General features: G+C 45.5%; 1 protein-coding gene across 1 annotated transcript in view; it reads left to right on the top strand.

The window, feature by feature from the left end:
* The window catches only part of CCNY (cyclin Y), a 175,769-nt gene that overhangs the window by 112,354 nt on the left and 49,346 nt on the right, over nucleotides 1–14,069 (top strand). The window contains exon 3 of the mRNA XM_056132607.1: nucleotides 12,349–12,383. Coding sequence (XP_055988582.1) covers nucleotides 12,349–12,383 — 35 coding nt within the window. The remainder of the gene's footprint in view (nucleotides 1–12,348; nucleotides 12,384–14,069) is intronic.

Genomic DNA, 14,069 nt, shown 5'->3' with positions numbered 1-14,069 from the left:
ACGTTTGTGTTTGTTTTGGGGGCCACATACAGCTGTGCTCAGGGCTTACTCCTGGCTCTGGACTCAGATCACTATTGGGGGTGCTCTGGGTGCTGTATGTGGTGCCGGGGATTCATCCTGGATCTGCTGCTGGCAAGGCAAACATTTGCTCACTACTTTGTCTCTCTGGCTCCCTCTCTCAGGTTTTTCTCAGACATCATAATACCCATTTCTCTATTTATTCCTTTATGTTAGCACTTTCTAGGCTACTTTTCCTTTTTGATCTGCACACAATTCCTCAAAGGTTCCACATCAACTGTAATGTCGATCCAGATTGCTCTGTACCTGTTCAAACCCACCTACCCAGCTTTTTTTTACCATGCAGTACCTAGGTTCCTCTCATAATGTCCCAAAAAAGAACTTTGTCACTTTAGTCAACCTACTTTTCCAGATCTCTCTGATTCCTCCCACAGGGAAAGGCCTTGAATTTTCTAGGTTCTTCCCATTTCCCAATTTTCACACCCTGACCATGGTACTGGAATGGCCCCAGCCTGATTTGCTGTCACACACATGACTTCCCAGCTCCAAGTTAATGACATCATACTGGGAGATTGAAATTGCTATGATAGAGAGTGTTGCACCACAGACATTGGCATCTGCTACAAAATTAGAGCACAATTACCTTTTTTTCCCTTTTTTTGAAACAGCGGTTACAGATTTAGCAGAATACTATTCCACCCAGGAAATCCAAGGTATATTAATTTTTACCTTTTTTATAGTCCCACGAATCTGACTAATCTCTCCCATTCCCATTGTGCCAGATGAGTTGAGACATGTAATTGTTCATTTGGATTGCCACAGAGGTCTCCAGACTGGCCTTTGACCAGCCCCCTGTGCCAGAAGCACAGTCAGATCAGATTATGTCGCTTGCTTGCCCAAGCTAATTTAATGGCTTCCCTGTTGCCTTAGAATTAAATTCCAGATGCCGTAGCATGTTTTAGAGTCATGTGTGGTCCAGTCTCTGCCTGCCTCTGTCCTTTTGCAGTCCTTGAGTCACAGTGAATCCCCAGCAGTTCCTAGTGTGCCACATGACCTTGTGTTCCTGTACATTTACCTTGAGTTTCCTTTCCATTTCTGCACAGCTCATTTCTTTAGTCTCCAAGCCTTGTTTCTGCTCTCATTGCCCCTGACGTTATTCTGGAGCACTCTGGCTGGTTTGAGTGGGCCTCCAGTGTGCTTCAGTATTAGCTTTCCTCGTGGTCTGAACCAGATTGTGGTATTTAAAATTAATTCCTCCTCATTGCCAGTTGGCTTCTAGACAGAACCAAAACATGTGATAATCTTGTATCACTTGTGCTCTGTCTTGCCAGGCACAAGGATGTGTTGGGCCTGGATGGCTGAGAATAGCAGAAATGACCAAGCCAGCCCTTGATCTGATTGTGATCACTCCTCACAGGGATGAGCATCATTCCGCTGCTGCGCCTCCTGATGGCAGTAGAGCAGTTCAGCCTTGCAGGCCCTCGCCTACTCCTGTCGCTGTTGGTATGAGCTGAGGTTTTAAGCACGCAGACTTCCTTTACCTCCCTCTCTTGGGAATCAGGTTGTCACACACAGATAATTCACTGACCTGTTCTCTGCCTTGGTCAGAAGTCCACGAAAGCACTAGCCCCTGGCGTCCTGACTGGGCCTTCTCTGCACAGTACTGGACAGAGCGTGTCCTGGCAGGACGATCTCCTCATGGTGATTGGTTTCTCCAGTAGTCTGGGTCAGAGCTGATGTGCAGGGGAGATGCTGCCTTCTACCCCAGCCCTGCATCATCTGCCTTGCTGCTTCTTTCTCTGCCTACCCCTCACCCTCTTTCCTTCCTCAGAATAAGCTCTGTCTGCTGGCTCCTGCCTTCCCATCCCTCAAATGTTTGGTGTTGCGTTCAGTTACCAGGTGTTTCTTTTCTTTCTTTTCCTTTTTTTTAATCACTCATACCTTCGTGGTCCCGCTCTCTCTCCCCAGTCCTGCACATGCTCTTTGTTTGGTAGCTTGTGGGGGTGGACTCGGCTGCCCCCGCCCCGTTCCTGCAGGCGCCCTGGAGAACAGCACCCATGTTCTGGAACATCAGCCTTCAGGAAGATCTTCTGTCCCTGTCCTGCACTTTCTAACCCAGTGGCCCTTGCAGGCCTGCCTGCAGGCTTCCCAGTTCCAGACCATGGCCTGGGTGGTCCAGGTGTTCCGGGTGGTCTCCAAGAGCTTATTTTCATCAGGTTCGTTCCCTCTTTCACTTTCTGCCTGCTGCCTGCCTTTCCTCTGGGATTCCAGTGGAACCAGCTTTTGATCTTACGCCTCCACCTGTACCTCCTCTTTTAAGAAGTCCTCCAAGACTGACTTGGCTTTCTTGGCCGCTTCCTAAATGGTTCAGGGCAATCTGGCCAAGGTCCCAGGAAGCTCGCGTCCTCACTCTCCTCCCATTCCCCCTTCCCCACCCTCCTGGCCCTCGAGAAAGCCTCAAGCTACTCTCAGGATTGTGGGCTGTGATGCTGCGGCCCACACCAAGCCCGTATCCCCAGCTCACTTTCATCCTCCGTCTCTTCCAAGCTGCGACCTGCTAGGTGTTTCCTGACTTATATTTCTTTTCCCTTTGCATGTCAAAGAGATTTAGCGTGGACTTGGAGCCTCCTTCTGAATGTTCAGGAGACCCGAAACTTGAACATAATAGAGTTTTAAAGGAGTTCTTACCTTCCTAAGCCTTCTCCAGCCACCTGAAGTTAGGAACATTCTGTCCACAGCCAGCTTCACTACTGTCTCAGTCATATCTTCATGGAAATGAGAAGTTGCTACAAAATTTCCTAGTGTGAGAGTCACTGAACAGATATCAAAGTTACTCAGAGGGTTGGGGATAAAATGAGGGTGGGGACCTCAGACAGGGGCTGCCTTGACATTGTGTAGTTGTCTTGGGTGTGGCGAAGAGCTAGGAGTAATCCCTGAGCATCAGCAGGTATGCCCTCTACTCCCTCCCCCCAACCCCCACTCCTCAAGGGGGGAGGGAAGATTCAGGATCCTTATTAGTCTTAAGAACTCAGTTGATCCAAACAATCACTGTATCACTGTCATCCTGTTGTTCATCGATTTCCTCAAGCAGGCACCAGTAACGTCTCCATTTGTCCTAGCCCTGAGATTTTAGCAAGTGCCACATTGGAGGCTCCTTCACAGTGAGGGGAATGAGACCCATCATTTTTGCTGGGTTTTGGCATATCGAATATGCCACGGGGAGCTTGCCAGACTCTGCTGTGCAGGCAGGATACCCTGTCGGGTTCTCCAAGAGTGAGCACTAGACAAAAAGAGGTCTTGTCTCCTGCCCCCGTGCCTGGCTGTCCTCACCGGGGCCCCTTGGAGGGGGGCGGGTTGAGTTTCCCTCCCCGCCCCGAGCACAGCCCCAGCAGCTGAAGACCTCCGGAGCCCAGCCACAGCCATACTTGGGACTGCTCTACACACGTTCAGACGAGCCTCACGCATGAATCCAAACAATACAACCATTAAAATTTGAATGAATGTTGGGCTGGAGCGATAGCACAGTGGCAGGGCGTTTGCCTTGCACGCAGCCAACATGGCCAACCCGAGTTCGATTCCTCCGCCCCTCTCGGAGAGCCTGGCAAGCTACCCGTGATGTATTCAATATGCCAAACACAGTAACAACAAAGTCTCCAATGGAGACGTTACTGGGCCCACTCGAGCAAATCGATGAACAACGGGAGGACAGTGGACAGTGACAGTTTAAAAAAAAAGTAAATATTTTTAAAAAAATATTGTGGAGATGCTCTAGTGAATATTGGACTTATTGGACTGAAGCATGATGCATCATCAAATCCTTTGCTTTCGTGGATTCATGTACGTAAGAGATAGGAAATGGAGATTTGTTATGGTAATAACATTTTTTTAATCTATCTGATTCATTTGTCAAAAATTCTCCAGGGTTTTTATCATTCAAAACAGTTCCTTAACAGTCAGTTACAGCTTAATATTGTTGTTCTTCAATTCTGTTGCTTGCAAGAAATAAGAATCCACTTGGTTTGCAATAGAGTTTGCTCACCAAGTTAAAGCATGGGACACTTTCACAGTTTTGGAGTTCCTTGAAAGGGTTTTATCAGACATACAAATGACTCTGCACTTGTTGACCTATGGTCTAATCTGGGAGTAAACCCTCTGACTCACTTCAGAGCATCTTCCTGATTCCTTTGACCTCACTGCAGGCTGCAAAGCTGTCCTTTGAAACCACGAACTCCCATGATGTCATTAGTGATGGCATGTTTTTCTCTCATTTACTTTTTTCTGTATTAGATACAGTGACTGGCACATAGAACTCAAATACGTGTTGAAAAGAAAGAGTCTCACCTCCATTTTTCCTCTGAACTAATGTTTTTTTTTCTTTTTTCTTTTGGCTGCTCTTTAAATTTAATCATATTTTTATCAAAACGGGCACATCCTTATTTCTGTCCTGTCAGAGCGAGGCTTTTGTTATCTGACTCCGAGCAGCATTCGTGTAACATGTTCACAGAAATGCCAGTGCCCAGCTTTGCTCTTCTGTCAGTCTGGGGTCAGGGGGTCACACTGAGCTCAGTCTGTGCCTTGACACCGCTCTCCTGCTCTACCCCCCGGGGCGTCTCCCTCAGAGGTGAGGGGAGACCAACTCTCAAGCTCCAGCCATCCCTTTTGATGGCTGCGACTTCACAGGCAGGCATCCCCCCCAGTGCCCTGGGTGGGGAGTGCCACCGCATGGAATCCCCCAGCATAAAGGTGCTGCCGCAGTGCCTGCCTCTGCTTGTTCCTCTAGGGGGGGTCTTAGGAGGGTTTCTTGGTGCAGGCTCAGCACATGCCTTTCTCTGAGAGAGACTTAGGGAACGGTCCTGAGGGAGGATGTAGTGGGTGCTCCACAACAAGCTTTCAGTCAGGAGTCTCTTCAGCTCCTGCTCCAGACTGGCCTAAACTCGCTGTTCCTAGGGGAAATGAAAGAAATCAGTTATTTCAGGGAAAGAGTTCCCAAACTTAGTACTACCTTACTTGTCTCTCTGCTCTGGGAAACTCCGAGTGGGAAAGTGACTCAGAAGTACCAGTCGCTGCGGGTATGGAACTCAGTCCGAGGGTCGCCTGGCTCATCTGCTTATCTCCAGTTTATCTTGCTGGATCTTGGCCTTTGCACCTCATTTCAGCAGCTCATGCTCTGGGACTGACCTTAGGCCCCTGTTTGCCAATGGCTGGATTTATGATGGTGTCACCTGGTTTATAATTCCCTGTAAACTGGCTGTGGTGGTAACTGGCAGAGAGTGGGCTTGACCTGGTGATGCAGCAGGGTGATGGCAGCTGTCAGCTGGAGTCTGGCTAGGCTCTTCTATCAGATCCTTCAGACTCCCTTAGACCCTCTCAGGACCCCAGGCAAAGAGAAACCCCAGGTTGATGCTCTTTTCCTGTGTTCCCTTGATATCCTGTCAGATGACCCACAAGACCCCTCATGACTGTCATCTCCATATCACCCTTTCTTTCCTGTAAATTAAATTAAATTTGGGGTTGGTGCCACACCAACTGGCGTTCTGGGCTGGCTCCTGGCCCTGTGCTCTGGAACCCTATGGCCTTGTCACCAGAGAAGTCATCTATTTTCTGCTGTCGCACACAATCTTAGCCTGTCTGACTTTTTCACAATTTGCCTTACAACCTGATCTTCACTCTTTTTTTCCATGGACCCACAACTGTCCTTTTTAAACAGATGCCTCTTCAACTCCCTCCCCCGTAGCCTTGACTGACCCTTTCTGTAGCTCCTGGGATAAACCTGTCTTACTTTGCTGATGTTTCAGTCAGCTTCTTCTTGCCTTTTAGGCGGGCAAGGGAATGTTACCGATAATCCAGATCAGTCATCCTGTAAGAGGAAGCACTACCTTGCAGGGTTTTCCTGGAGGTACTGTTGATTAAAGGCAGCATAGCTCTGGAGAGGGTCGGGGACTTGCTGTAGCCAGAAGCTGAGGTGCAGTCACCATCTGTCTGATCTCGTGCATCTGATCCATGTGGCAGCCTGAACCTCGGTGCTTTATTTCTGAGGTGGAGTTCTTGCCTTGTCGTGAATGTGCAAGTAGTCGATCAAAGCCTGGAGTACAGGTCTTAGTTCTATGTGAGTGCCGGCCTTCCTTCTGCAATGCAGGGAGCTTCCTCCCTAATCTGAGTCCCTGCAACCTTTGAGGTTTGGTCCGGTGTCCGGTTCTTCATGTTGCTGTACCTCTTAGATACTGCATCAGACCGAGAGGAGAGGGAATTACTATTCCACAGGAGTGGAGCATATTCTTGAAGCTCTGCTATGTGCAGACACATATTTTTCTACCCATGTTTCCAGAGGTAGATCAGATACTTTATTCTCTGTTTAAGAGCTGCTTCTATAGACTTGGACCATTTGATAGCAGTCCTTGATGGAAGTGTATATATCACCTTGAAACTCACCCCCCAAATCCCAAGTAATAACCTTGCTATCATGTACTAGAATAAGTTTCTGGTGGATCAACTAGTTGTATGTTAGTGGTGATACACATAATGCTAAGCATCTAGAAGTCATATGTGAGTATTAATTTCAGAAATGGGGTAGGAGAATGTCTGAGTTTGTAACAGCTATAGAAGTTGCCTAAAAGTGAAAATTTATGTGAATGTATTTTAAAAATTAAATACATTTAAAATGACATCCTAGGGGCTGGAGTGATAGCACAGCGGGTAGGGCGTTTGCCTTGCACGCGGCTGACCCGGGTTCGATTCCCAACATCCCATATGGTCCCCTGAGCACCGCCAGGAATAATTCCTGAGTGTAAAGCCAGGAGTAACCCCTGTGCATCACCGGTTGTGACCCAAAAAGCCAAAAAAAAAAATAATAACATCCTAAAAATTAAAAAAATAAATAGGATCATCATTGGGACTATATGTGGCAAAGGAATAGTACTTTCATGTGACAAAGGATTGTTACATAAACCCTGAAAATGCTAACAGACCAACAGAAAATTGGACAGTTTATCTCTTGGCATGTTTCTTAGTGCACAGGTGTGCACTTACACATTTATATATAAATATATGTTTGCAAAAATGCACATAACATATCTATGTAAGTTTGAATCTTAGAGAAGACTTCCTTTGAGTGGGAACATGCCAGAATATTGCCATACAGATCAGAACATTCCAAAGCACTAGTACTAATTATCATCTAGTTGATGGAATATATATTTTTCTTTTTAAATTTTCTTCTTTATATAAGCACGTGTGTTTTCTAAGTTTTTTTCTGTAAATGTACATTTAATGTACATTTATAATAATTTTTAAAGACATCTTTGTTTAGGTCTCTACTTCTCAGGAAGTTATTTGGCCCTAAGTATTTTCCAGAGAAATCCTAAAACTCTTAAAGTCAGTTGTCAGCTTATTAGGCACAAATTTTATCTTTGAATTATTTTCTCCTTATCTTCTTATCTACTGCTGCCTCCTGTTCTTGTCCTTGGGATTTTCTGCTCACAGCTAATCTACCCTAGACATCTTTGAAAGTTTTCCTTCTCTTTTCATTTTTATTTCATGGGCATTGCTTATTTAGATTTCACTGTGAATGAACAGAATGTCCTGATTCTCTGTACTCAGATTTAGAAATAAACACAGATCCAGGACAATTCAGCCGAGGCCAGAGGCCTTGGGAGAAGTTGCCTTCCTGTAGTATGGCAGGTGGGCCACGTGGGAAATGACCTCAGCAGGTTGCTATGGAGTGAATGGCCTGTGGTAGGCACAAATCTGTGTTCATTTCATTCGACTTACCTCCCTGGCAGGCTTCTGAGGGCAGCAAGGTGGGGAACCGTAGAGTGCTTCTACATCTGTCCCCAGTTGTGTCTAGAATTAAGTGAATGCTTGAATTCACAGAACTGTGGAAAACAACAGGAATTGTATAACAATCTCAAATTTATTGTAAGGAAAATTAAAGTTGAATTACATGGTTTTTGGAGGGACTGGAGAAGAGTACCTCAGGTCAGGCGCTGCCTTGCACATAGCCAACCCCAGGTTTGATCCCCAGCACCCCATGTATTCTCCCTGAACACCTGCCACTTAGAGTGATCTCTGAGCACAGAGCCGGGAGTATGGTCTCAGCATCACTGGGTATGGCACAGCCACCCTCAGTTTGGTTTGTTTGTTTGTTCTGGGGCCATGCCCAGTAGTGCTTAGGGCTCCCTCCTGGCTCTACGCTCAGGAATCACTTGTGGTGGGCTCAGGGGATCATCTGGGATGCCGGGGACCTAACCCAAGTTGACTTTGTGCCAGATCATTGCCCTACTCGCTGTGCTATTGCTCTGGTTCCATTTTTTTTTCAAATTTTAAGATATTAAGGACCTTCCAATCAGGACTCTTGTGGACCTAGGGGCCACTCCAAGGCTCTGCCCTCCTCTGCGTGGAGATAGTTCGGTGATCAGGCTTGACAGTGTACTGCGGCTCAGGTGCAGAGTGCTGGGCCACCAGAGCTTCTCTCACAGTGCTCGGGGCACTGGGCTAAAATCAGAGACCATGCAGTTTGGGCACTCAGACTTGGGCCTTCCACATGCCAAGCGTGTGCTCCTTACTTTATGCTTCATCACCGGATCAGAGTGGAATCTTTGATAGTTCAGTACCAGCGCTCTTCATAGGAAGAAAGGTAAGAGCAAAATCTTGTCTTTCAAACTAAATTTTGACGGTTTACGTTGACTTTGCTATCTCAGCAATTATATATCTTCAAAGAAAGCCGTCTACTCTTTACGGTATTGTAGAAGCCTCCCACATTTAGAGTAATTATAAGCTGAGTGATTTTTCTTGGTGGAATAGCTTAGCTCTGTTCATCTCGGGGCCTAATTCCCAGGCTGTTGTTTCACAGAGCTCATTTCATGCAGATTGCACACATCAGTGACACTGCCCTTGGATGGAGAGTACAGAGGAGGGAGCGCCCTGAGCCTGGCAGCCCATCCCCTGCCCTCCTCCTTGAGAGCCCACCTGTGTGGGCATGGGGGCCGCTCCCCCAGTCTCAAACGCGGAACGTTTGATTAGAATCTCTGGGGCCTTCTTAGTCCTAACCTTGTGTCTAGTACTGACATTGAAGTCAAGCGGGATTTTCCCATGCCTCTCTGGCATTGCGTTTAGAGCATTGCAGCTGGCATTACGTTTAGAGCATGAGCAGTTCCTTAGTAATTAGGCACAGAGTATTTTTCAGAAAGGCAATTTTGAGAGGAAAGAAATGTTACTTCTGTGACATCATGGAAAGGTAGGGAACCATAGCAAGCTAAGTGAGCTTGTTTCTCAGATGGCAAACATTGCGGTTTGCTCATCACTCCCCATCTTATCTGGAGACTTTTAATGACCATGGTAATGATCTTGCCGATTTCATCTTGGATTGTTTTATTTCAAAACCTCTACTTTATTTTCTGTCTAACTTAATGTGGACCATTACAATAGCCAATTAAAAATTCTCTGAATGAACTATCAAAGTTTAGAGGCTCAAAGGAGTTAGCTATTACTTTTCCTCCCAGAAAAGTAAGATTCACAAGCCACATCAATTTATTGTGTGTTTCTAACAATTTCTGTTCATTAGTGCTCTCAATTTTATAGGAACTCTACTCCAGAGATTTTGTTTGAAATCTTAATAACCCAGAATACAGTGCATTAGATATGATTAAAGCCACTATTAGAAAAGATTTGATCAGTTGCTTATACTTTTACATAAAACAAAATGGCAATAGCAATTTGAATTTTCTTACTCACTGATGAGCCTGGTGGTTTTCCAGTCTCTTTTAAAGATGGATTTAGTTTTGGGCAATTTTGGCAGTCTTGTTTTTTTTTTTTTTTTTTTGAGTAACCTTGTAAGATTCTGCTACCTGGATTCAGATTGTAGGATTCAGAGTTAACATATTGGGAATCCTTCCTATTTGTGTGGGTGTAGGCTGGTGGTTTGGGGACTGTGACACTGCAAAAGAAAGTCATTCATAGGAAATGACAAACATAGAGAAGTTTGTCACATGTAGCATATACCTTTGTTCTCATGAAGATCCCTCTTAGGAGTAGCATTACAATGCAGTACACTAAAGGTGGTCCGAATTTAGACCCTGTTGCCCAAATTTCAAACCAGTGCTGGCAGGCTCAGTGCTCTGAGGATGAAGGAAGGGTGTAGTTGTAGGTGCTCATTTGTATAGAAAACAATGAGTGCCAAAAATATTCTAGAATGAAGTCAAATGTCTTATCATAAGGTAATTTGTAATAGTAAAAACTTTCTTATAGAACGATTCTAATTGGGATAACTTGGGTTTCGTAAGCATGACTGATGCTGAGCTCTCTCTTTGTAGGGGACCGAAATAGCACACACATTCACAGCTGTCCCATTCATCCTCTGTGCCTTGATTTGTTTCAAACTTTCAGTTAAAACTGTTGAAGATTTTGTACTCAAATCTCTTCTGATCTTGATTAATTCTTCCTTTTTTTTTCAATAATGCTCATCTAGGAAATAGTATTGTTTCTTGGGGTGCTATTTTGAGTAGGGACCATACGTGGCATTACTCTGCACAGCTGTGTAGACCTTGGTTTGGAATGTGTGGCTTGCCAGGGCTACCCTGGGGTGGGGGTGGTGGTTATGTGCCAGAGCTTAAATTCAGAACCTCCCACGTGATCGGCACACATCCCTGCCACTTGACCTAGCTCCCCAATCCTTGCATGGCTGTTTTGTTTAAATCTGCTGGAGGCAGTTGCCATAATTGGGAGACACAAAGCATCAGCACAAACCTACTGCTGAATGTATAAAGGGTTGTCTTCTGTGGAATTTTCTGGAAATCTTACCAAGTTGACAGCCTTTGTAGATTTTCCAAATCCCTTCAACCAATGAGAAATCTATAGAAATGTCATCCTATCCCTCTGGATATGTGCCCAGTAATTAAGCATTGAGTTTTATTTCAAGGAAAGCACATGTGTGCCACGGATGTGTGCATGCCCATAATGTATATAAGCCAAGGAGTTAGAAGCCAGTGCTCCTCACCAAGCCTTTTCCTGTTGTGGTTCACACATCCTTGCTCACTTGGCTCCAGGTCCGCAGTAGTCCTGAGCCTCCCACGCTGGGCAGGCCTGGAGCTCGGGCTGTGCAGGTGAGGCCTCTGCTGGCCTCTTCACCCAACAGTGAGTGTCCTCACCTGCCATTTGCTGTTGCATATCAAGTACTTCTGGGGTGGGAATAGGGATAGCAGTTGTTCCAGAAAGAATGGGACTTCTAAAAGAACAAATGTAAGGCAGGTTGAGCAAACAGTTCCCAGATCCCTTGATCATACACTTGGGCTTTCTCTGGAGAGTAGGGGCCTTCCGGTTAGTGCTCCTGGGGTTGCAGGGCCACTCCCAGTTACACGCGGCCACTTGCGCTTCAGTGCTAGCGTGCAGTGCCCCTCATGTCGTCCCCTGTGCTGGGCTACCCCAGGGGTGCATGGGCATCTCCACAGCCACACCTCATAAGACCTTGTAGTGCTAAGGGGTATAATGCTAGGGATCTTTCTGGGTACCCTCTACTGTTTCCTCAGCCAAGCCAGAGGAGTTTTGAAACTAAATGATTGTGGGTTTGGCATGTGGACTGCCCCTGTTAAACCCTTTCTTTGATAAGCTATCTTAGGACATCCTGAGGTGGATCCAGATCCTCTTCTCCTTAAAGGGAACTTTTGCTCATGCCTGTGGTGACGTCCTTAATGAAAGTGTCAGCTGACCAGTGTGTGCCCTCAAAGGTTAATCTTCAAAGGAAAGGAAACACCAGCCCAACCAATAGGAGGTTGTTAAAACCCTGTCCACGTCATGCATCTGTGTGGCTGAGGCGCCTGATTTGAGAAGTTCTAAGGCCTGGAGAAGGCTGTCTGAGGCACCCTGGGCAGCTACACTGACAAGGTCATGGAGAAATCATCTTTTTGTCTTGTTTTGTTGGGTTTGAGTTTAAGTAGACTTTGTGCTCAGGGAGTACATGAAGCGGTTCTTGCGGGGGGGACAGTCTGCGATGCCTGTGAAGTTAGACAAAGAAGGTCCCTCTAGGGACAGCTGCTTTCCTCTATTTACCAGTGTCAGCATGGAGAATAATTCAGGTTGCACAAGTACCCCTCTCCCATGGTCTTGTTATTTATACTTCACCCGGACAGCCTGACCTTTATGGAGCTAGCTGGGTTAGAAATAAATTGTTGTATGACTCATTAATGATCTTAAGTTGATGAATGTGTTCAAACTGTATGAGAAAGTGGGCACTTTGGTGGGTGAGGAATGGGAGGTCTGGGATACAGAAGCCCCCTAACCACCTGCAAGGGGTTGACATGCAGGCATGTAATATTTTTGTTGCATCTTTTGTTTTCACAGTGAGAGAAAAACGCAAGAGCCTCTTCATTAACCATGTAAGTGAAGCTGTCTGCCTGTATCCTTCGTAATTACTGTCCATGTAAGGTGCTTAAATGACCATGTCCCGGCTGGGTGAAAATGGTTCATGAATTTTATTGATACTTTGAAGAATGCTAGAGTACTCATGATCAGTTTGGTTTGTATTTAGGCAAGCATGGCATGGTATTTAGCTGCTGCCCCCAATGTTTTGTTAGAAGCCACACAGAGCTATTATTATAACTGAAGAGATCCACATTAAAAGACATTTAAAAAATTTTCAATTCGTTCCTTCTCTCCCAGTCCCTGAATTACTCTTTGTCTCTTACTCGGTTTCACTTGAATAAACACATAATTGTTTTCCATGAGGTTCTGTCTATACTCTTTTCTTAAAAACTTACTATGTTCAATAGAGTATTCAAGTTCTTTGGGGGGCTCAGAGTAGGATAAGGTTAATAGCATGTTAATTTTAAAGAATTTAATTGTGAGCCAAACAAAAAAAGTACAGGGGATTAAGGTGGTGTCCTTGCATACAGCTCACCCAGGTTCAGTTCTCGGCACTGCTATGGTCCCGTGAACTAGGAGTGATCCATGTGCACAGAGCCAAGAGTAAGGCACCAGTGAATAACATTTGTGAAATTATATTTTCTAAGGAAAATATGCTGAATAATACCTCTTTTTCTCTTTTCCTTTATTATCCTTAGTAGTTATCTTTAGGGCTGGAGCAATAGCACAGCGGTAGGGCATTTGCCTTGCACGCAGCCGGCCCGGTTGGCCCGGGTTCAATTCCTCTGCCACTCTCAGAGAGCCCGGCAAGCTACCGAGAATATCTCACCCACACAGCAAAGCCTGGCAAGGTACCCATGACGTATTCGATATGCCAAACACAGTAACAACAAGTCTCACAATGGAGATGTGACTGGGTCCGCTCAAGCAAATCGATGAACAATGGGAAGACAATGCTATCCTTAGTAGTTTATAATTGGTCATAAAAACTTGAGTGCTTTTCACTCATTCTGAAAATCCTTCCTTTTAGCTCTTTGTCTGCTGAATATACTTCATCTTCCCCACTCATTAATAGACTTGATCAGAGTTAATAAGGGAAAGAGAAGAGCCAGAATCTTTTATCAGTAGTGTAGCTTCATTAGGGTGTGCTGAAGAAAGGGGAGGATAGGTGTTTATCCTGACCCCAGCCAGTTTTGATTGTGGTAAAGAAGACAGAGGTGTGTTCTCTCATGCTTACAGTCCATATAATTTTATATTGGCTCCTACTTAGCCTCGCACTTCTATCACCCATGGTGCTGGCACCTGCAGTACCCAGGTAGTAGCAACAAGCCAGGGTTGCCCCTCATCACTACTGGGTGTGGCCTCAAAACAAAACAGTGGAATTACTCATTTGTTAAAATCTGCTTCAAATGCGCTCTCCATGTTTGAGAGAAATCTCTGTGCTAAATGTCTGACCAAAAACCAACTACCAGGTAACAGCCTGAAACTCCAGTCTGCACACTGAGCAGGTTGGGAAGAGCCCTTCCCCCAAGTGGGGCAGACGTTGGGGGAAGCACCTTCCAAATGTGCTATTCCAACCAAGTGCATTACCTGCAGGTTCCATCAGGCTAATGAACCAACCATGGTACTCAGATTTTTAAAAATTTCATGATAATAGGCTAAAATAATAAAGGCTAAATAAAATTTAGTATAATTTATAG

This window comes from Sorex fumeus, unplaced genomic scaffold (genome assembly GCF_029834395.1).
Source record: "Sorex fumeus unplaced genomic scaffold, SorFum_2.1 ptg000007l, whole genome shotgun sequence".
In the NCBI taxonomy this organism is placed as follows: Eukaryota; Metazoa; Chordata; class Mammalia; order Eulipotyphla; family Soricidae; genus Sorex; species Sorex fumeus.
This window is presented reverse-complemented; position numbering and strand designations above follow the sequence as displayed.